The sequence below is a fragment of the Chiloscyllium plagiosum genome, unplaced genomic scaffold (assembly GCF_037043375.1).
Source record: "Chiloscyllium plagiosum isolate Xiang-an unplaced genomic scaffold, Cpla_swu_hap1 HiC_scaffold_35, whole genome shotgun sequence".
Classification (NCBI taxonomy): domain Eukaryota; kingdom Metazoa; phylum Chordata; class Chondrichthyes; order Orectolobiformes; family Hemiscylliidae; genus Chiloscyllium; species Chiloscyllium plagiosum.
Window position 1 is genome coordinate 48,166,968 of NW_028270173.1, and position 21,433 is coordinate 48,188,400.

Here is a 21,433-nt window from a genome sequence, read left to right on the forward strand (position 1 = left end):
TGTTTGTTTATTTTGGTTTCCAGTCTCTGCAGTTTCTTTTGTCTCGAACAATGCTCCAAGTGGCACATATTGTGAAAAGTAAGCCTTGTATCTCTGATACCTTTGGAAGGAAATACCCTCTGAAATGTGTGTCCTCGGTTGTCGAATGAGCAAGGTTCGGGACAATGTTGGCAAACCTCTGGATTTCGTGAATCACAGCCTCAGTGTAGGGCATGTGTCTCTGGTCTTCTGTCCTCGGGAATCGACCAGCTCCTATCACCCGATCAATTTCATCTTGAACTTTCCCTGAAACAGACAAAAAGGTAAAGATCTTTGGATGGAGGGTAACAGTTTACAGCAGACTGAACTGAAGTGGAGAACTTTGTGTTGTTGAGTGACATGGAACAGGCTCGATCAGTTCCATTGCCAGTACATTCCCCTCTCAATACTTTGCTTCATCAACTCTGACAGGCATAAACATCAAACTGCCCCAAACACACAGCTGATGTGATAACACCCACTGTGTGCTAACCTCCAAGGTAAATTTTTATTGTTCACTACTGAGGACAATTTGACACTCTATTTAAAATAATTCCATACCACTATTCATATTTATTACCCGTGAGAAGGTTCCGATTGAAAGTGCTGATTTGTCGAGTGTCATAATTTCCACAAACAAAGTGCTGGGCAGGAAACTCGACAGGGGCAGGATGATCCCAGGAGGGACATTTTAGGGCCACCCCCAGAGTATTCCCCCCTCAACCTAGATCGAAAGTATAACAAATCAATCCAAGTGGCCCATCCCCTCTGCAGTGACCTGTTTATTGGGATAACTGTTCACCTCAACCTACATAAAGCCTTCTTGCCTTCAGTCCAATTGGGAATCAGACAGTGAGGTAATTATTTACCCAAGTGAATCAGACTGACAGAGGATCTGCCAGTTCTGTTGGATTCCCGATGTCCCTGAGGGAGGCTTTGTCTCTCTGTCAGAGAGCAAGAGAGGTCTTGCATACAACTTGTTCGAGACTTATCAATGCTCTGTCTCCACATTCCATGCTGTTGGTTCCCCTTGACCACAACGATCCACAAGATTGGAGTGTTCACTGTGCAGCTACTGGGGTGTTCACCTGGGCTTAAACTCAGGAAAATTGTGATAAATTGGATAATTCTCCGAACATCGATCCAGGTATGGAGCTCAGTGCTGGACTGCAAGGCTCCACCTAGTGGGATTGGTGTGTAGATGCAGGAGTATGACTGTGCCACACTGTCAACAGGTTATAGCTCTGCTCTCTTTCAAACCTGCACTCCCAGGTCTAGCATTTTCTCTGGTACTTAATAAAGTTTTTGTGCTCCAATTCCAGGGCAGAAATCAAATACAGAATTTAAAATGTGGATTGATGAGATGTGTCAAGATTGATTTTGTGTCTTTATGAATGTCACCCTGGGTATCATCCCGGAACCTGCAATGAAAGTTGTCTCCTCTGTGCCCAGAGGTGTCACCTTGGGCTCAAGCTCAGGAAGACTCCACTTGCTGGCTCACTAAAGATCAGCTCTTTCTAATCCCAACCATTGGAGGGGTTTCTGATTGAGATGGTCAATATCGTGCTGAGCCCAGAGCTGTTTCAGTATTGCTCTTGATGGTCACTGGGTTCCTGACTGACAATGTCTTGTCTTATTCTCAATCATATTCTTACAGGGGTCAGTATTTTACCCTGAGGTGAGCACCAGATGTAGATATGAAATGCCACGTGCCAAGACACTCATGACAGGAACTAACCTCCCTCAGGGAACATAAAGCACTGACTAAAACAAAACAAAGGAGAGTAGAGCCCAGGAACAGGCCCTTCGGCCCAACAAGACTGTGCTGACACGTGATGCCTTTCTAACTAAAACCCTTTTGCCTCTACGTGGTCAGTATCCCTCTATTCCCTGCCTGTTCCTCAATTGTCAAGATGTCTCTTAAACGTTACTATTGTCTCCACCTCCACCACCTCCTCCAGGCACTTACCACCCTCTGGGTAAAAAAAATTTGGCTCTCATATTTTTGTTAAACTTACCCCCTTTTACCTTAAATTGATGTCACCCAGGAACTGTCATTAAGGACTCCATCTATCCATGCCTCTCATAATTTGTAAACATCTATCAGGTCACCCCTCATCCTTTGAAATTATAGTGAAAACAACTGAGTTTTTCCACTGTCTCCTCATGACTAATGCCCTCTACACCAGGCAACATCCTTATCAACCATTTCTGAACCCTCTCCAAAGCCTCCACATCCTTCTGGTAGTGTGGCGATCAGAACTGTACACAATATTCCAAATGTGGCCTCACTAAAGTACCACACCACTGCCACATGACTTGCTAATTATTCATCCTCTATCCCTGACCAGTGAAGGCAAGCACGCCCAGATGTCTTCTTGACCTCCTTATCGACTTGTGTTGTCACTTTCAGGGAACTGTGGCCCTGCACACCAAATGCCTCGGTATGTTGGTGCTACGAAGGTTTCTGCCATTTACTGTGTGCAGTACTTCCCTCCTGCATTAGATCTCCCGAAATGCATCACCTTCCATTTGTCTGGATTAAACTCCATCTGCCATTTCTCCACCCAACTCTCCAACCAATCTCTATCCTGCTGTATCCTCTGACAATCCTCCTTACCATCCACAGCACCCCTGAACTGTGTGTCATCCACAAACGCATCAATCAGACCATGTCTGCATTCCCCTCCCAACCATCTATATACATTACAAGCAACAAGATACAATTTTACAAACAACAATATTATATTAGATTCAGATGCCAATTTATGCACAACCACCAAACTAACGGGCGGCACGATGGCACAGTGGTTAGCACTGCTGCCTCACAGCGCCAGAGACCCGGGTTCAATTCCCGCCTCAGGCGACTGACAGTGTGGAGTTTGCACGTTCTCCCCGTGTCTGCGTGGGTTTCCTCCGGGTGCTCCGGTTTCCTCCCACCATCCAAAGATGTGCAGGTCAGGTGAATTGGCCATACTAAATTGCCTGTAGTGTTAGGTAAGGGGTAAATGTAGGGGTATGGGTGGGTTTCGCTTCGGCGGGTCGGTGTGGACTTGTTGGGCCGAAGGGCCTGTTTCCACACTGTAATCTAATCTAAATCTAATCTAACAAACACAGAGTGAAGGATTCCTTACTCTGGATTTCTGGGTAGTTTACCATCAGAAGAAGTCCCCAGCAGAGGGTAGTGGAGGTGGTTTCTGTGCCAGCAGCAAACAGGTCAGTGATTGTAACCACGATATCCTTTTTCTTACTCTCTAAATCTTCACCTCCCAGCTCCTTCAAGACAAAATGAAACAAAGGAGAGTGTGTCGCCTCCTTCAGGAAAATATTCAGCTCCATAAATGTCTGGACAGTGGTATGTGTGCCCGAGGATAGTGATCCTTCCAGCCTGTGGTCATGAATGTCACGATGACAATGACAGACTTGGCAGATGGAATACAATGCAGGGAAATGGGAAGTGGAGGGAGGAGAAATACACTCACTCATGGTCAGGCTTTGGGGAGGCAATAGACTTCACCAATTTGAAGGTGGAGGGACAGGTCGGGAAGTCCTTTAAAGCAACTTTATAGCTTTTGTTGGACTGAGTACGTACATCAGGAAGTTAACCCACACCATTCTGTTTTATATACAAACATATATAAAAATCTGGTGAGGCCTCAGCTGGAATATTGCATCCAGTTCTGGTGTCACACTTTTGGGAAAATGTCAATGCTGGGGCGTGGGTGCAGGGCAGATTTACTGAAGGGGAGAAGATCAAGGGGAGATTCGATAGAACCGTTGAAAATCATGAATGGGTTTGACTGGATAAGTAAGGAGAGACTGATTGCAGGAGCAGGGTGGGTCAAGGGACAAGTCCAGTAGGAGGGGGCAACAAGGAGCACTCTACTGTAATGCGATGCTGAGTGACTGGAATTCCTGACACAGACACAAAGCTACATTCACACGAGAGTCGGGGATATACTTGAAGGGAAATAAGTGACAAGGCAGTGGAGAAAGAATAGGGGAGTGGGATAGCTCTACCAGGGAGCAGCTATCGATATGATGGGCCGAGCGACCTTCCCCTCTGCTGTATCACCCTCCAATTCTCTGAAGGAAAGTTGCCTTTCCTGTCTGAGTTCACCATTAGGTTTCAATTCACTCTGGCAGCTCAGCAGAGATGAAGGGGCAGGACTTAATGAATGTGGGGTTTAAATTCATTAAAGAGATTGATTTCCGAGTCAAAATGAGAATAGTGTGGCTCCAAAGCACTGAACAACAGATCCAGGTGTAATTTCAAGGGCAGTGTTCGGGGAAAATAATGTGTAAAATTAGGAAAGACATATTTCTCAGTTATATTACTCATGAGACTATATTCTGCACACATTGAGCATCCACGTGATGTCATGAGCACTACGATGAGATAAATAATCAGATACAGTGAGCGCTTGAAGCTACACATTCGTAGTTGTATCCAGAAACAAGGGGCAGCACTGAGCGACATTTTAACAGATGTTTGACACAGAATCTTCCTCCATCAAAACCCACAAAGTCCTGGTGTGGAGTCTGAAATCTGGGGAGATTCCCCTGAGTGCTGAAGAGGTGTGTCACTGTACCTGCTGATGCCTCAGAATTAAGGCCTCGCTGAGTGTCTGGATGCTGTTCTCGCTCAACGTCTCTTTGGCAGCTTTGAAGAAACCTTCAAAGATTTCATGCATGTTCACTTGATTTTGAATAATCTTCCTGCGGCTCGGAATCAGAAATCCCAGAGATGGGAAAGAGTTGAACAGCTGGATTGGAACAAAAACATAAGGATCAGGCCTTTGGAGGATCCAGTGATCGCTCGTCCACGGTCAGTGCAGCAACTACTTACATTCAGTGATGCTTCATGGGAGATAGGAGATTGTCATGGCAACACCGCACTTCCTCTCCTCTCCTCAGTGCCCCCACCCCAACCCATAAACCCTCCAAATTTACAGCTTTAGTTTGAATGCTTTAGCTCTCATCCAGAATGGGTGACCTATCAGCTATCATCTGTTACATATGGATTCCAAAACTCAGATACAGGTCAGACCAAGTAAGGACAGCAGATTTCCTCCAAATTAGTGGACCAGCTGGGCTTTTCTTGCCAATTATATTCATCATTATACTCTTAAATCCAGATTTGTATTGTTAAAGCGAATTGAAATTCCGCCATCCACCACAGCAGGATTTGAACCCAGCTCCCCCAGGTCACTTGCATCATTTTCCTTCATGTGGGAAGCTGAGGGAATCACATCTCTTGAAAGCATTACCCCTGCCCCCACCACACCCCGACCCCACCCACTCCCTCTCCATATCAAGAGTCTGTGAGAATGATTCCACTTCGGGGAATCTTTCTGTGATTCTATAAAATACCTCATTTCATTCTAAATGAGTTCAGAAAACTCATTCCGGTGACAACACGTTCAGAGCCAGGCCAGGTTAATTTTGTCAGTGCTGAAAGAGGGCCATTGGACCTGAAACTTTCTCTCCTCAGAGACTACCAGACCTCCTGGGTCTTTCCAGCAACTTCCCAACCATTTTCTGATTGCCAGCAGTTCTTTGCTTTATTTTAAAATAGTTTTCCACGTTTATTTTCTGACCAAAAGTTTTCCAATTTAGCCCACGTAGGCCTGTCGCACATATCAGCATTTATGGCTGAGACACAATGTTAACAAGAGTCTTCAACCTGTAACAAGTCAGATGTGGAAACCGTCACACACACCAAATTGCAAATGACCTCAACACTCAGCCTGAGTACAATACCACAAAACGACAATTACATGTATTGGAGCTGTTCCCAACAGTCTCGTGTTCTCATTAACCATGTTTGTTAGATGGATAAATACTTCATTGTTATAATCAAAACGGTCTCCAAATATGATGGAACAGACGATATTGCTCACAGCCAAATACATAATCTGTGCAGTTTCAAAAGGCTGACCTGTGAATAAACACAGAATTCCATTACAAAAAGGCCTCTAAACAGTAATAATACTTCAATCATTGTCCTCTTTTACAAAGCACAAGTTACTCATATAAAACAAAGAACCGCGGAGGCTGCAAATCTGAAGCGACAACAGAAATTGCTGGAGAAACTCAGCACATCTGGCAGTATCCCTGGGGAGAAAGCAGAGTTAGTGTTTTAACAAACAACAGTACATTACTGGAACAGGCCCTTTGGCCCATCGAGCCTGTACTGATGCATGAAACCTTTCTGAACTAAAACCCTTCTGCCTCCACACACTCCATATCCCTCTATTCCCTGCTTCTTCAGGAATCTGTCCAGTTCTCTATTCAATGTTTCTGTTCTAAAGACGGGGACTCAAAAGGTTAGACCTGCTGAGTTTTGTCAGAATTGGGAAGAATTGGGATTAATCAGGAAGCAGGAAGTCAAAATTACAACAAAGTGCACATAGAAGTGCACAGTGTGGAAACAGACCCTTCCCTCCAGCTCTCCCATGCTGAACAGATATCTGAAATTAATCTAATCCCATTTGCCAGCACTTGGCCCATATCCCTCTAAACCCTTCCTATTCATGTACCCATCCAGATACCTTTTAAATGTTGTAATTGTACCAGGCTCTGCCACTTCCTCTGGCAGCACATTTCCACACACGCACCACCCTCTGTGTGAAGACACTGCCCCTTAGGTGCCTATTAAATATTTCCCCTCTCACCCTAAACCTGTGCCCTTTAGCTCTGGACTCCTCCACCCCAGGGAAAAGACCTGGTATATTTAACCTATCAATGCCCCTCATGATTTTATCGTCCTCTGTAACGTCACCCCTCAGCCTCCACACTCCAGGGAAAACAGCCCCAGCCTATTCAGCCTCTCCCTATAGTTCAAACTCTCCAAACCTGGCAAATTCCTTTTCCATCTTTTCTGCACTATTTCAAGTTTCACAGCATCCTTCCTGTGAGAGGGAGGCCAGAACTACACATAGTATTATAAAAGTGACCTAACCAATGTCCTGTACAGCCGCAACATGACCTCCCTACTCTTATACTCAATGTACCAATAAAGGCAAGCAGACCAACTACCTTCTTCACTATCCTGTCAAGAAACTATGAAAATGCACTCCAATGTTCAGCAATACTCCCCAGGACCTTTCCATTCAGTGTATAAGTCTGCTCTGATTTGCTATTCCAACCTCCAATTTATCGAAATTAAACTCCATCTGCCACTCACTGATCCATCAGCCCGTCTGATCATGATCCCATTGTACTCTGAGATAACCTCCTTCACTGTCCATTACACCTCCAATTTTGGTGTCATCTGCAAATGTAGTAACTATAATTCCTATGTTCACATCCAAATCATTTATATAAATGACAAAAACCAGTGAACCCAGGCACTGATCCTTGTGGCAGACCATTAGTCACAGGCCTCCAGTGAAAAGGAACCCTCCACCACCACCCTCCATCTTCTAACTTGGAGCCAGCTCTGTATCCAAGTGGCTAGCTCTTTCTGTATTCCATGTCATCTAACCTTGCTAACCAGTCTACCGTGCGGAACCTTGTTGAATGCCTTACTGAAGTCCATACAGATCACATGCACCACTCTGCCCTCATGAATCCTCAGTTACATCATCAGTAACTTGGAAACTCTCCCTAATCTTCCACATCCAACAGGAAGAGCACATCACCCGAATAAAGGCCATCTTCACACCATAATAATCTACAGACACAGAAAATAGCTCTGTCTTGCTGCTCTAAAAGGATAACTTAGTACCTACATTTTATATCTTTAAAGTATATTAAAGAGAGAGATCTCAATAAAAATATATAATCAAAAAATAATTGTATTCACAATTGTAGATTTACCAAAAAACACAATAAGGTTACACTTTAAAACTAGTCACTTCGCTGCTCCCCTGTTGTGAGATCCCCACATGGTTTCTCAAAGGTCAACTGTGAATTTCACTGTTTGTTCATTTCTGTCAGAATGAACTCCAATGTCCAGATACATTGATTACTAAACAGCAAAATCAGGCAGCTCTACAGGGTCATTGCTGGGTCAAATATCTGTGCAGGGTCACTGCTGGGTCACACAGCTGTGCAGGGTCACTGCTGGGCCACACAGCTGTGCAGGGTCACTGCTGGGTCACACATCTGTGCATGGTCACTGCTGGGTCACACAGCTGTGCAGGGTCACTGCTGGGTCACACAGCTCTGCATGGTCACTGCTGGGTCACCAGCTGTGCAGGGTCATTGCTGGGTTACACAGCTGTGCAGAGTCACTGCTGGGTCACACAGCTGTGCATGGTCACTGCTGGGTCACACAGCTGTGCAGAGTCACTGCTGGGTCACAAAGCTGTGCAGGGCCACTGCTGGCCCACACAGCTGTGCATGATCACTGCTGTACAGGGTCACTGCTGGGTTACACAGCTGTACAGGGTCACTGCTGGGTCACACAGCTGTGCAAGGTCACCGCTGGGTCACACAGCTGTGCAGGGTTACTTCTGGGTCACACAGCTATGCAGGATCACTGATGTGTCACACAGCTGTTCAAGGTCACTGCTGGGCCACACAGCTGTGCAGGGTCACTGCTGGGTCACACAGCTGTGCAGGGGCATTGCTGGGTCACACAACTGTGCAGGGTCACTGCTGGGTCACACAGCTGTGCAGAGTCACTGCTGGGTTACACAGCTGTACAGGGTCACTGCTGGGTCACACAGCTGTGCAGGGTCACTGCTGGACCACACAGCTGTGCAGAGTCACTGCTGGGTCACACAGCTGTGCAGGGTCACTGCTGGGTCACTCAGCTGTGCAGGGTCACTGCTGGGCCACACAGCTGTGCAGGGTCATTGCTGGGTCACACAGCTGTGCAGGGTCACTGCTGGGCCACACAGCTCTGCAGGGTCACTGCTGAGTCACACAGCTGTGCAGGGTCACTGCTGCCTCACACAGCTGTACAGGGTCACTGCTGGGTCACACAGCTGTACAGGATTACTGCTGGGTCACACAGCTGTGCAGGGTCACTGATGTCTCACACAGCTGTACAGGGTCACTGCTGGGTTACACAGCTGTACAGGGTCACTGTTGGGTTACACAGCTGTGCAGGGTCACTGCTGGGTCACACAGCTGTGCAGGGTCACTTCTGGGTCACAGCAGTGCATGATCACTGCTGCGTCACACAGCTGTGCGGGATCACTGCTGGGTTACACAACTATGCAGGGTCACTGCTGGGTCACACAGCTGTGCAGGGTCACTGCTGGGTCGCACAGCTGTACAGGGTCACTGCTGGTTCACACAGCTGTCCAGGGTCACTGCTGTGTCACACAGCTGTTCAAGGTCACTGCTGGGCCACACAGCTGTACAGGGTCACTGCTGGGTTGCACAGCTGTCCAGGGTCACTGCTGGGTCACACAACTGTACAGGGTCACTGCTGTCTCACGCAGCTGTACAGGGTCACTGCTGGGTCACACAGCTGTGCAGTGTCACTGCTAGGTCACACAGCTGTACAGGGTAACTGCTGGGTCACACAGCTGTGCAGGGTCACTTCTGGGTCACACAGCTGTGCAGGGTCACTGCTGGGTCACACAACTTTGCAGGTTTATGTCTCCATTTCTAACCTCCCATGTGGTCTCTGTTTTGTCTCACTTCATTCTCTTTTTTCTAAACACTGTTGTTTTGATTTTTTCCCAAAGTAAACAAAGCAACAGCTTATAAAACAGTAATTACTTCTTCAAAAATTCCAGGAAATCATCTCCAACCTGAAATACCTCCATTATGGAGCAGCTGTTACAGCCACTATTTTTTCCCGTCCTCCACCTCAGGATCCTCCAGTTTAAAAAATGACTTGGCAGCGGTGGGATTCAAACCTACATCTCCGAAGGGAGTGGAGTGTGGGAGCAAGACAAAGATTCTGCCAAATTAAGGAGCAGGGCAGTTTCATTGTCAGTGAAAGTAATGATTTATGGTAAATTGGTGAATTGAGGGTTGGGGGTCGGTTTCACTCAGTTGGCTGGACTGTGATGCAGGAGAACACCACCTATTTGTGACACCTCCGATACTGAAGCAGTCCGTGTTCGCAGGCAAAAAGATCCGGACAATATCCAGGATTGAGCTGACAAGTGACAAGTAACATTCATGCCACATGGATGCCAGACTAATACCATCACCAATAAGAGATAATCTAATTTTTATCCCTTAACAATCAAGATCATTACCATTACTGAATCTTGTTTTAGGATTAGTGGTGCTGGAAGAGCACAGCAGTTCAGGCAGCATCCGAGGAGCAGCAAAATCGACGTTTCGGGCAAAAGCCCTTCATCAGAAATAAAGACAGAGAGCCTGAAGCGTGGAGAGATAAGCTAGAGGAGGGTGGGGGTGGGGAGAAAGTAGCATAGAGTACAATGGGTGAGTGGGGGAAGGGATGAAAGTGATAGGTCAGGGAAGAGTGTGGAGTGAATAGGTGGAAAAGAAGATAGGCAGGTAGGACAAGTCATGGGGACAGTGCTGAGCTGGAAGTTTGGAACTAGGGTGAGGTGGGGGAAGGTGAAATGAGGAAACTGTTGAAGTCCACATTGATGCCCTGGGGTTGAAGTGTTCCGAGGCGGAAGATGAGGTGTTCTTCCTCCAGGTGTCTGGTGGTGAGGGAACGGCGGTGAAGGAGGCCCAGGACCTCCATGTCCTCGGCAGAGTGGGAGGGGGAGTTGAAATGTTGGACCACAGGGCGGTGTGGTTGATTGGTGCGGGTGTCCTGGAGATGTTCCCTAAAGCGGTCTGCTAAGAGGCGCCCAGTCTCCTCAATATAGAGGAGACTGCATCGGGAGCAACGGATGCAATAAATGATATTAGTGGATGTGCAGGTAAAACTTTGATGGATGTGGAAAGCTCCTTTAGGGCCTTGAATGGAGGTGAGCGAGGAGGTGTGGGTGCAGGTTTTGCAGTTCCCACGGTGGCAGGGAAAGGTGCCAGGATGGGAGGGTGGGTTATTTGGGGGCATGGACCTGACCAGGTAGTCACGGAGGGAACAGTCTTTGCGGAAGGTGACGGGGGTGGTGGGGTCTTTTTGGAGGTGAAGGAAATATCATCAGATGTTGTGGTTTATGCGAAGGTTGGTAGGGTGGAAAGTGAGCACCAGAGGTGTTCCGTCCTTGTTACAGTTGGAGGGGTGGGGTCTGAGGGCGGAGGTGTGGGATGTGGACGAGATGCATTGGAGGGCATCTTCAACCACGTGGGAAGGGAAATTGCGGTCTCTAAAGAAGGAGGCCATCTGTGGTGGAACTGGTCCTCCTGGGAGCAGATACGGTGGAGGCGGAGGATTTGAGAATACGGGATGGCATTTTTACAAGAGGCAGGGTGGGAAAAGATGTAATCCAGGTAGCTGTGGGAGTCAGTGGGTTTGTAAAAAATGTCAGTGTCAAGTTGGTCATCATTAATGGAGATGGAGAGGTCCAGGAAGGGGAGGGAAGTGTAAGAGATGGTCCAGGTAAATTTAAGGTCAGGGTGGAATGTGTTGGTGAAGTTGATGAATTGTTCAATCTCTTCGCGGGAGCATGAGGTGGCGCCAATGCAGTCATCAATGTAGTGGGGAGTGGTGCTGGTGTAATTACGGAAGATCGACTGTTCTATGTAGCCAACAAAGAGACAGGCATAGCTGGGGCCCATATGTGTGCCCATGGCTACCCCTTTGGTCTAGAGGAAGTGGGAGGATTCGAAGGAGAAACTGTTAAGGGTGAGGACCAGTTCGGCCAAACGAATGAGAGAGTCGGTGGAAGGGTACTGTTGGGGACGTTGGGAGAGGAAAAAAACGGAGGGCTTGGAGGCCTGGTCATGGCGGATGGAGGTGTAGAGGGATTGGATATCCATGGTGAAGATGAGGCATTGAGGGCCAGGGAAACGGAAGTTTTGGAGGAGGTGGAGGGCGTGGGTGGTGTCTCGAACGTACGTAGGAAGTTCCTGGAGTTTTTACCATTACTGAATCCCTTACTTTCATTGAGGTTACCATTGACCAGAAACTCAACTGGACTGGTCACATTAACAGAGTAGCTTCAAGAGCATGCCAGTGGCTAGGAATACTGCAGAGAGGAACTCAATTCCTGATCCCCCAAAGCATGTCCACCATCTACAAGGCACAAATTAGGAGTGTGATGGAAATTCCCCACTTGCCTGGACGTGTGCATTTCCAACAAAACTCAAGAAGCCAGACGCCATCCAGGACAAAGCAGCCCATTTGACTGGCATCACATCCATAACGAACCATTCTTCCACTACCGATGCTCTGTCGTAGCTAGTATCGTGGAATCCCTACAGTTTGGAATAACTGGCCCAACAAGTCCACACTGACCCTCTGAAGACTATCCCACCCAGACTGATTTCCCTACCCTATAACTCTACATTTACCTTGACTAATCCACCTAACTGACACATCCCTGAACACTGTGGGCAATTTAGCTTGGCCAATTCATCTAACCTACACAACTTTGGACTGTGGGAGGAAACTGGACCATGGTGTGGAAACCCACACAGACACTGGGAGAGAGTGAAAACTACACAGACAGTCAACAGAGGCTGGAATCAAACCCAGGTCAATGGTGTTGTGAGGCTGCAGTGCTAACAACAGAGCCACCGTACCGCCCTTCAACCAAGCTATAAGATGCACTCCAAAAATTCACAAAAGATCCTTTGAAGCACCTTCCAAACCCATGACCACTTCCATCTCGAAGGACAAGGGCAGCAGATACGTGGGAACATCACCACCTGCAAATTCCCCTCCAAGCCACTCACCATCCTCACTTGGAAATGTATGGCTATTTTGCATAACTGAATCAAAATCCTGGAATTCCCTCCATCAGGACATTATGGGTCAACCTGGACTGGACTGGAATTGTTCAAGTAGACAGCTCACCGTCTCCTTCTCAGGAGGCAACTAGACACGGGCAAAAATGTTGCTGGCAGTCAGCAGTGCCAATTCCATGCGTAAAATTTTGAAAACATAGCATGGTGTCAATTCTCACACTGGCAGTGGTTGCAATAAAGGTCCCACCTTTTCAACCTCACCCCTTACCTGAGGCATGTTTAAGGTTAAACTCAGCACCAGTCATGTCTACTCAGTGAGAGAGAGGGACGGCGGTGACTTTACCTGTCAATTATGTCACACCAGGTCAAGGAGGAACAAACAGATCTTCGGGGTGAAATGAACCATTTGTTTGAACAACCAAATGTCTAAATTGACCCAAGAGTTGGGAAGAGCATGAGAAAGGCTGTTAATACCCCATCGCACCTAACTTTTAGCAACCACCGTCCACACTGAAGGCATGGAAGTAATTCAGTAAGCTTTGTGCAGGAGCAGACAACCAGACACAGACCATGTTGTGTCCGTGCTTACACACCAGAGTCTGGACTCAAATTACCCTCAAACTCCCTTGCCACTGCACCAATGTCACAGCCTGTTGTGTCCTGTGGGAATCGGTGTGCACGGACCAGCCCACATTTTAAAATAAGAAATCCCACAATGGTGCTTTCCACTCATCTCCAAGTTGCATTGGGACCTGGAACCTGAGGGCCCCCATTGGGCCACCCCTACAGTGACTGACCTGGGAGCCTCACCACCGCCGTAGCTCAGCAAGTCTAGGTACCTCGCCACCCACATCTCTGCTGTATACGTGAGAGCCTGTCACCAACACATGGAGGCGATGGTCAAAGGACTCGTGTGGCGAACTCTTCAAGCAGACCTGCCCCACAAGTGGCAGAATCTCTGCTGATCAGGCAGGACTGAGTTAAACTGAGGGGAAGCATAGACCTGAATCCTCACAGCAGCAGCAGCATTGGTATGTGGATGCTGCCCTGGAACATTATCTTGATCTAAAGTTGGTGTTGGCATCTTTTATTCAAGTGAAAATCTTTTCTGTAGATGTCAATTTCGAGGGAACCATGAATTCCAGCATGTTATGACCCACCAAGCACTCACCCTTGTGACTCTCAAACACATTGACAAGAAAGCTGGCTTCTTCATTGATCCTGTCTTCAATGGATTTCTTGCCCATGCCAAATCCTCGGAGAGCTGAGATCACAAACTTTCGGTTCTCCCGCCACAACTTCCCGTCGCTGAATATCACGCCTGAAAGTGACACACGAAAAGCTGATCAAATATTGTACACGGGTTCTGCTGTGAGTGCTGCCAAACCCCAGGTTTCTAACACCCTTTCCTTTCCTGAGAATTACACCATTCTACAAAAACCAAGACGAATACCATTGTATCCATGAGAGCTGTTTGGAGGCGTTAGCCCGTTGGTCTCCCTTCACAAGATTCCTCTTCATGTTGTCATTCTCAATTCCCCTTTGGATGTTCCTGTTGACCCTGCTTCCAGAACCATCCCAGGTACTGCATTCCAGATGACAATGAGAGCCGTAAAACCAAATCTCATCTTCCCTCTGATTGGTTTTTGTAACCAAGCGGCCTCTTTTGGTGTCGTCTGTCCAATTCTGGTCTCCCTCTGCAGGGAGGATATTATTAAGCTGGATGGGGTTAAGAAGAGATTCAACAGGATGTTCCCGGGATGAGAGAGTATGAGGTATGGGGAGAGGCTGCAACTTTTTTCACTGGAGTGTGGGAGGTTGAGGGGTGACCTTGTAGAAGTTTATAAAATCATGAGGGACATGGATAAGGTGAATGACAGGTGTCTTTTCCCCCCAGGTGGAGGATTTCAAGTCGAGGGGCATATTCTTTCAGTGTGAGGAGAAAGGTTTAAACAAGAGATGGCAACCATTGTTTTATACAGAGTGTGGTTTGTGTGTGGAATGAACTTCCTGTGGAAGTGGTAGAAGTGGATATAATTATAACATTAAAAAGGCATTTGGATAAGTACATGAATAAGAAATGTTTGGAGGAATGTGGACGAAGTGCAGCCAGGTGGGATTAGTTTAGTTTGGAATTATGTTCAGCATGGATTGGTTAGACCGAAGGGTCTGTTTCAGTGCTTTATGACTCTATGATACTATAATAACCCTCCCAATTTCTGTGTTTGTCAGTTCATATTTAAGATTGTCCCACAGTAAAATTATTTGTTGATTTAATATTGACCATCTACAATATATCACGTGAAGATTAATGTTCTGATGCTTGAGCAACATTTATGGAGTTAGACAAATTATTGACGCGGGGATTGTACCAGGTATTTGATGATTAACACCATCTTGAGAAATGTGATGAAAAATGCAGTACCTTGAGACAGCAAGGTATTGGCAAGAAGTTAATTGGCAGCAAATAAAAAGTAGGAAGGTAACAGGGTCTGACTGCCAACCCAGCAGCTTAACCAAGGGAGGGATGTGAGGTCTGTTAGCAGTTCGGGATCTGATCCCTGCCATTTAATATGACAGCAGGAAGCTCGAGTGTATTGGGGTTTTGAATGAGATGTCGAAGTTGCACAATGTATTTATGTGGATGTGTAAATGTAATGACTTTAATTGATAGTAGCCCTCCTCTCACGCAGCACAAATTTTGGTTGACATTACTTTGGCATTTTCTAGCAAAATGCAAGGTAACAGATTGATAGAATGTGTATTTCTTCAGCAAAAATAAAGGAAGTTTTATTGAAATTTAACAACATGCTTGTTTGGCTTGAAGTGGAGCATTGTATTAAATTCTGAGCGCCACATTGTTGGGAAATGCTTGAGCAAGGGTCGCCATCAGATGAATGAATGATGATCGCTTGTCAAAGGTGGTCACCTTGAAGAAGAGAAGGTTGTGTGAGCTTTTGGATGGAGATATCTAAGATCATAAGGGATCTAGTCAGAGTAGGTGAACACTGCATGTTTCCCATTGGCTGGAATCAGATGGCACAGAGCTCATAGCATTGGCAAAAGAAACAAAGAGGGTTTGTGGAAAGACAAATTGAATGGTGATGATCAGAAGTGCCTGATCAATGGAAATTCAATGGAAGTTTTCAAAAGAGAATTGCATAAGTGCCTGACGAGGGAAAGCTTTTCAGCGGTGGAGGAAAGGGTAGGGGAGCAGGACCAGTTCAGTTGTAATCGCTGATAAACATTGGCCTAACCCAGGATTATTGGGAATGAAAAGCTTGGGTATTGATAATTGAGGGAAATAGTGGCTAAAATGCTACAGTTCAATATCATAACATTTTGTGTCACTTTGACCACCATGATCAGGTGAGTTGATTGAAGATGGAAATGATCAAAGAGTAACATAGAGATGAAAGAGGGAAATTACCACTTCGGAATGAAACTGCGTCATATATCGGTAAGTTTGGCCTCCCACTGAATTGATCAGCGTGATTCACAAGAGCGTCTTTCACTGCATCATAACCAGTCAACACCACTGCCTTCAGCGGTCCGAGCTCCACTGAAAATACACTGCCATATTTCTCTGCAAGCTAACAAAGAGAGATTTATTTCATTAAGGTTTTATTTCTAATCAGCTGTAGCACAAATCATGGGCGAAAAATGAAGGAAAGAATATTAATCCCCACTTCTTAAGAATTTGATGCCCATCTGTATTTTCCCTCTAGAAGGTGTTGGTGAGCTGCCTTCCTGACTCACTGCAGTGCAGGTGGGTAAACCTTCAATGGTGTTGGGAAAGGAATTCCAGAATGTTGAACATAGAAACAGAAGGAGGCCATTCAGCCCCTCAAGCTCCCTCCACAACTCAATGACATCATGAATGATCTTTGGCCGAACTCCATGTTCCTGCCTTTGGCCCATATCCCCTCATGGTTTTGCTTCATAAAACTGTATCTACCTCAAGTTTAAAACTAATAACTGATCCCACACCCACTGCCATTTGTGGAAGAGTGTTCTACCACCCTTTCTCATATCTCCCTCCCAAACGGTCTGGCCCAGACTGTGTCCTTTCGTTCGAGACTCTCCAAACAGTGGAAATCGTTTATCTCTATCCACCCTTTTCATGTTAACAATCTCGAAGATTTTGATCAGATCACCCCTTATCCTTCTAAATTTAAGAGAAAGCAGGCCTTATTTGGATCATCTCTCCTCATAACCTAACCCCTGAAGGACATGTATTATTCCTGTAAACCTTCGCTGTGTTCCCTCCAAGGCCATTCCATCCTTCCTGAGGTGTGGAGCCCAGACCTGCTCACAGTGCTCCACGTGGGCTCTGACCAGGGTCCTGTCTAACTGCAGCATAATTTATTCATCCTTTTGTATTCCAGGTATGAAGGCCAACATTCAACCAACTTTCTTGATTATATTCTGAACCTACTTACAATATTTCAATGATCTGTGCACCCAAACTCTCAAGTCTCTTTGCACACCCACTGTTGAGCCAGTGACACTGAAGGAACAGCAATACTTTCTCCTTGTAGATTCAGCACTAACTTACTTCCATGTTGTCATGGTCCCATGTGGCTGGCTATCTGCATCAGCGACTCACCAATATCATTGACCACACTCTGTGCATTCACGGGTAGGCCCAGTGATTGTTTTTTGGACCTTACTGCTGTTCCTCTGACTCAGAATGTAAGTAACCTTTTTCATTCTCTTGCTAGCTGCCTCTTCCAATTCCTGGCTTTTCCTCTCTAGTGTTATCTCCTCATTCCCATTCCCCCCGAAAAATTAATTTGAACCCTTCTCAACAGCATTAACATACTATCCCATCAGGGTGCTTGTCTAGCCTCTATTCAGGTGTAAACCATCCAGCTTGGACAAATCTCATTCTGCTCCAGAATTGTTACTAACCTCCGAGGAGTCTAAAGCTCACCCTCCTGTGTTATATCCCCTGGCATAATGGTCTCCTTCCTATCTGAAGAATGTTTTGAAACTTGAAAGGATTCAGAAAGATTTACAATGACTTTGCCAGGGTTGGAGGATTTGAGCTATAGGGAGAGGTTGACCAGGCTGTGGCTGTTTTCCCAGTAGCGTCAGAGGCTGAGGGGTGACCTTGTAGAGTTTATAAAATCATGAGGGGCATGGACCAGGTAAATAGACAAGGTCTTTTCCCTGCAGTTGGGGAGTCCAGAATAAGTAGGGATAGGTTGAGGGTGAGAGGGGAAAGATATGAAAGAGACCTAAGGGACAACTTTTTCAAACAGAGGATGGTACATGTGTGGAATGGGCTGCCAGAGGAAGTGGTGGAGGCTGGTACAATTACAGCATTTAAAAGGATCTGGATGGGTATATGAATAGGAAGAGTTTAGAGGGATATGGGCTGGGTGGTGGCAGGTGGGACTAGATTGGGTTGGGATATCTGGTTGGCATGAATGAGTTGGACAGATGGGTCTGTTTCCATGCTGTACATCTCTATGACTCTATAACTGTACGACTCTATGTGTCTATCTGCTTATCCCACTGAATATTTCCTGACCGGTGTGTAGCACTGTAAGTTATCCTGAGATTGCTGCCTTTGACGTTCTGCTGGCTATTTCCATTCCCAGCTCCTTCATCTCGAACTGCAGGGCCCCATCCCTCTTTCTATTGATGTGCATAGCCACTAGCTGTTCACCCTCTGAGTGTTCTGCAGGCATTCAGTGACGTTCATGAACCAGGAACCGGAGAGACATCACACTGCCCTGGATTCCCAACTGGGGCCGCAGAAACACCTGCCTTTTCTCCCAAGTCCCAAATTCCTTAGAGCTGTTGCTTTCCCAATCCTCCCCTTGCAAACCTACTCCACCCCATACCTAACCTTGGGCGCTCTCGGGTGGTACGGACCCATGGACTTCAAATTGCGTTGGGAAGCGGTGACTTTAATCAGCTTTCATTTTGTTCACGATTATTGGACTGAATTTTAAGATTTTTTTTCTGTTCCCCCAGCACCAGGTATTTGATGGACACTTGGCTCTGGGATATACCTCAAAGGAACACTCACTCTCACAAATCAGTCCCTTCCCTTTGCGTTGACCTCACTTTGGTTTTTTGATCAGGACATGAATTCCAGTGTTTTCCTGATCTTTCACAATGTCAATATCTCTGGTTCTAATGGCATAAAAAAAAGCCCAGAGATTTTCAATTCTCCCAGATCTTCTTCCATGATTTTATATCTATCCGCTCTATATTTTAAATATGTGATTGTAAGGATCTGGGAGAAAGTGAGGGCTGCAGATGCTGGAGACCAGCAGGTCAGGCAGCATCTGAGGAGCAGGAGAGTCGATGTTTCGGGCTTCGTCAGGAATGGCACATATTAATTTTGCATGTTAATTAAATTGAACATTTCCCAGATTGTCCACTGTGCCAGACTCTCTGAGCTTCCATAACTTTGCAATTGGTTTGTTTTTTTCTGTTTAGAGTCAAAGTCCGATCAGAGATCAGAGATCAGAGATTCTCAGAACACAGCCCCCAGGACTAACAGATTCCTCGATCAGGGATTAGGGATCTGCTTCAGTTTGTGGCTCTCTCGGTCTCTGTGAGCTCACACCGCCCCATCCCTCGGACAGTCCCCCAGTGAAGGATTCTCACTTACCCCCATGAGAGACCAGTCCAGCTTCTTGAGGTCCAGTTGGTGCAGGTTTCCGATCAGAGGAAGCAGGGTCGGTCCAGGAGGGAAATTCCTGGGAACTCTCCACCGAATAACGGACACAGCCAGGAAGAGAAAGAAGGCCAGCAGCAATAGGGCCAAGGTGTAGTCTGTGGGGAAGAGCTTGAGGAGAGCCATTGTGTCAGAGTGCTCAGACACCAGTGATGTTAGAGTGTGTTATGTCCTTCAGTCCAGTCCCCCACTGGCAAACAACAGCCCCCTTTTCCTGATTTGTCTCACTGAGTGTTTTTGAGTTTCAGTATAGGACAGCCTCTTGGCACAGAAGTGGTGCTGCCCTCTCTTGTAGTTCTACATGGAAGCTGTGTCAATTCCCACACCCCTCTCCAGCCTGTTTTGTCTTGTCTCATGAGGTGGACGTGCCTGAGGTGGTTTCTTGGCTTCGGTCGGGATCCCAGGATAACTGCAAAGAGGTGGAAAGTGCCACCAACAATGCCAACAAGTCACACGGCGTTCATAATCGGCTGACTGACAGGAGCATGTGAATCTATTTTAACGCATTTGGTATGCTTTCCTTTATTGGTCAGATCATTGAGTATCGGAGTTGGGAGGTCATGTTGCAGCTGTACAGTAGGACATTGGCCAGGCCACTTTTGGAATGTAGTGTGCAGTTCTGGTCTCCCTCCCATCAGAAAGATGTTGTGAAACTTGAAAGGGTTCAGAAATAATTTACAAGGACGTTGCTGGGGTCGGAGGATTTGAGCTATAGGGAGAGGTTGAATAGGCTGGGGCTGTTTTCCCTGGAGCGTCAGAGGCTGCAAGGTGACCTTATAGAGGTTTATAAAATTATGAGGGGCATGGATAAGATAAATAGACAAAGTATTTTCCCTGGAGTGGGGCAGTCCAGAACTAGAGGGCATAGGTTTAGGGTGAGAGGGTAAAAATTCAAAAGTTCCCTCAGGGGCAATTTTTACACACAGATGGTGCTGTGTATATGGAATGAGCTGCCAGGGGAGGTGGTAGTGGCTGGTACAATTAAAGCATTTAAAAGGCATCTGGATGGGTCTGTGAATAAGAACAGTTTAGAGGGATATGGGCCAAGTGCTGGCAAATGGGACGAGATTAATTTCGGATATCTGATCAGCATGGACGAGTTGGACCAAAGGGTCTGTTTCCGTGCTGTACATCCCTATGGCCCTATGACTATAACCCTTAATGAGATGATGAGACACTGTCTGGTGTGTGGGATTACTGAGATAACTGTGCAAAAATGCCTGTTAGTTTAAGTGCCACTCTCCTCCCCCTGACTGAACTTGTTCTCTCACTGACCAATTTCTCCTTTAATTCATCTCACTTCTGCCAAGTCAAAGGAGTGGCCAAGGGGACCTGCATGGGTTCCAGTTATACCTGCCTCTTTTTGGGGGATGTGGAACAATCCTTGTTCCAGTCCCACACTGGTCCCGGCCCACAACTCTTTTTTGAGTTCAACACCTTCAGATTGTGAACCACCTCCGACTTCTTCCTTTTCTTTTATTTTATTTGTTACCTTCTCCAAGTTATTCCTTTATAGCTTTATTTGTTGCATCCTCTGTCGCCATGCCCTCTCGTTCCCTCCCCCCACCCCAGTGGGACAGCCTGTCCTTTCCCATCTGGTAGTTAGACACACCATTATTCTGCCATTCTCTCCTTCCAAACATTAATCAACATCTTTTCTCCACCAGCACTCTACACCCCGCCAGCCCCACGCCCTCTCCCCCAACCTAACTATAGCATAAATGCTGCCCCCTCCCCCCCCACTTCATGTCAGCTCTGATGAAGAGTCATCTAGACTTGAAACATTACTTTGCTCTCTCCACATGGATGCCATCTGACCCGCTGTGATCTCCAGCATTCGTTGTTTTCAGTTCCTAACCCCAGTTCTCCCAGTCTCTCTGGACTTGCACTCCCCTCAGAATTGCATCCTTTAATTTGTTTTGCATCTCCTCTTGAAGTTGATGTTATCATCATCGCTGTTCAGGATAC

At 46.5% G+C, this 21,433-nt stretch overlaps 1 protein-coding gene across 1 annotated transcript; it reads right to left on the reverse strand.

The window, feature by feature from the left end:
* Positions 1–4,601: 4,601 nt before the first annotated feature.
* Positions 4,602–19,912, reverse strand: LOC148140790 (cytochrome P450 2H2-like). Its single transcript, XM_087979031.1, has 5 exons — positions 19,400–19,912; positions 16,196–16,358; positions 13,937–14,086; positions 5,799–5,959; positions 4,602–4,784 (listed from the first exon to the last, which is right to left on the reverse strand). Exons 1-5 carry the CDS (start codon positions 19,589–19,591, stop codon positions 4,602–4,604), a joined length of 849 nt encoding a protein of 282 aa, XP_087835157.1. The 5' UTR covers positions 19,592–19,912.
* Positions 19,913–21,433: the final 1,521 nt, after the last annotated feature.

Bases quoted from the DNA above. Each gene is read 5' to 3' on its own strand.
- LOC148140790 (XM_087979031.1), bottom strand. From the start codon at position 19,591: ATGGCTCTCCTCAAGCTCTTCCCCACAGACTACACCTTGGCCCTATTG. The intron at 5,960-13,936 runs GTGAGTGCTTGG...GTTTATTCACAG, and splicing joins TGTGTTTGAGAGTCACAAGG to GTCAGCCTTTTGAAACTGCA. The intron at 4,785-5,798 runs GTAATTGTCGTT...GTTCCAATCCAG, and splicing joins TGGGAACAGCTCCAATACAT to CTGTTCAACTCTTTCCCATC.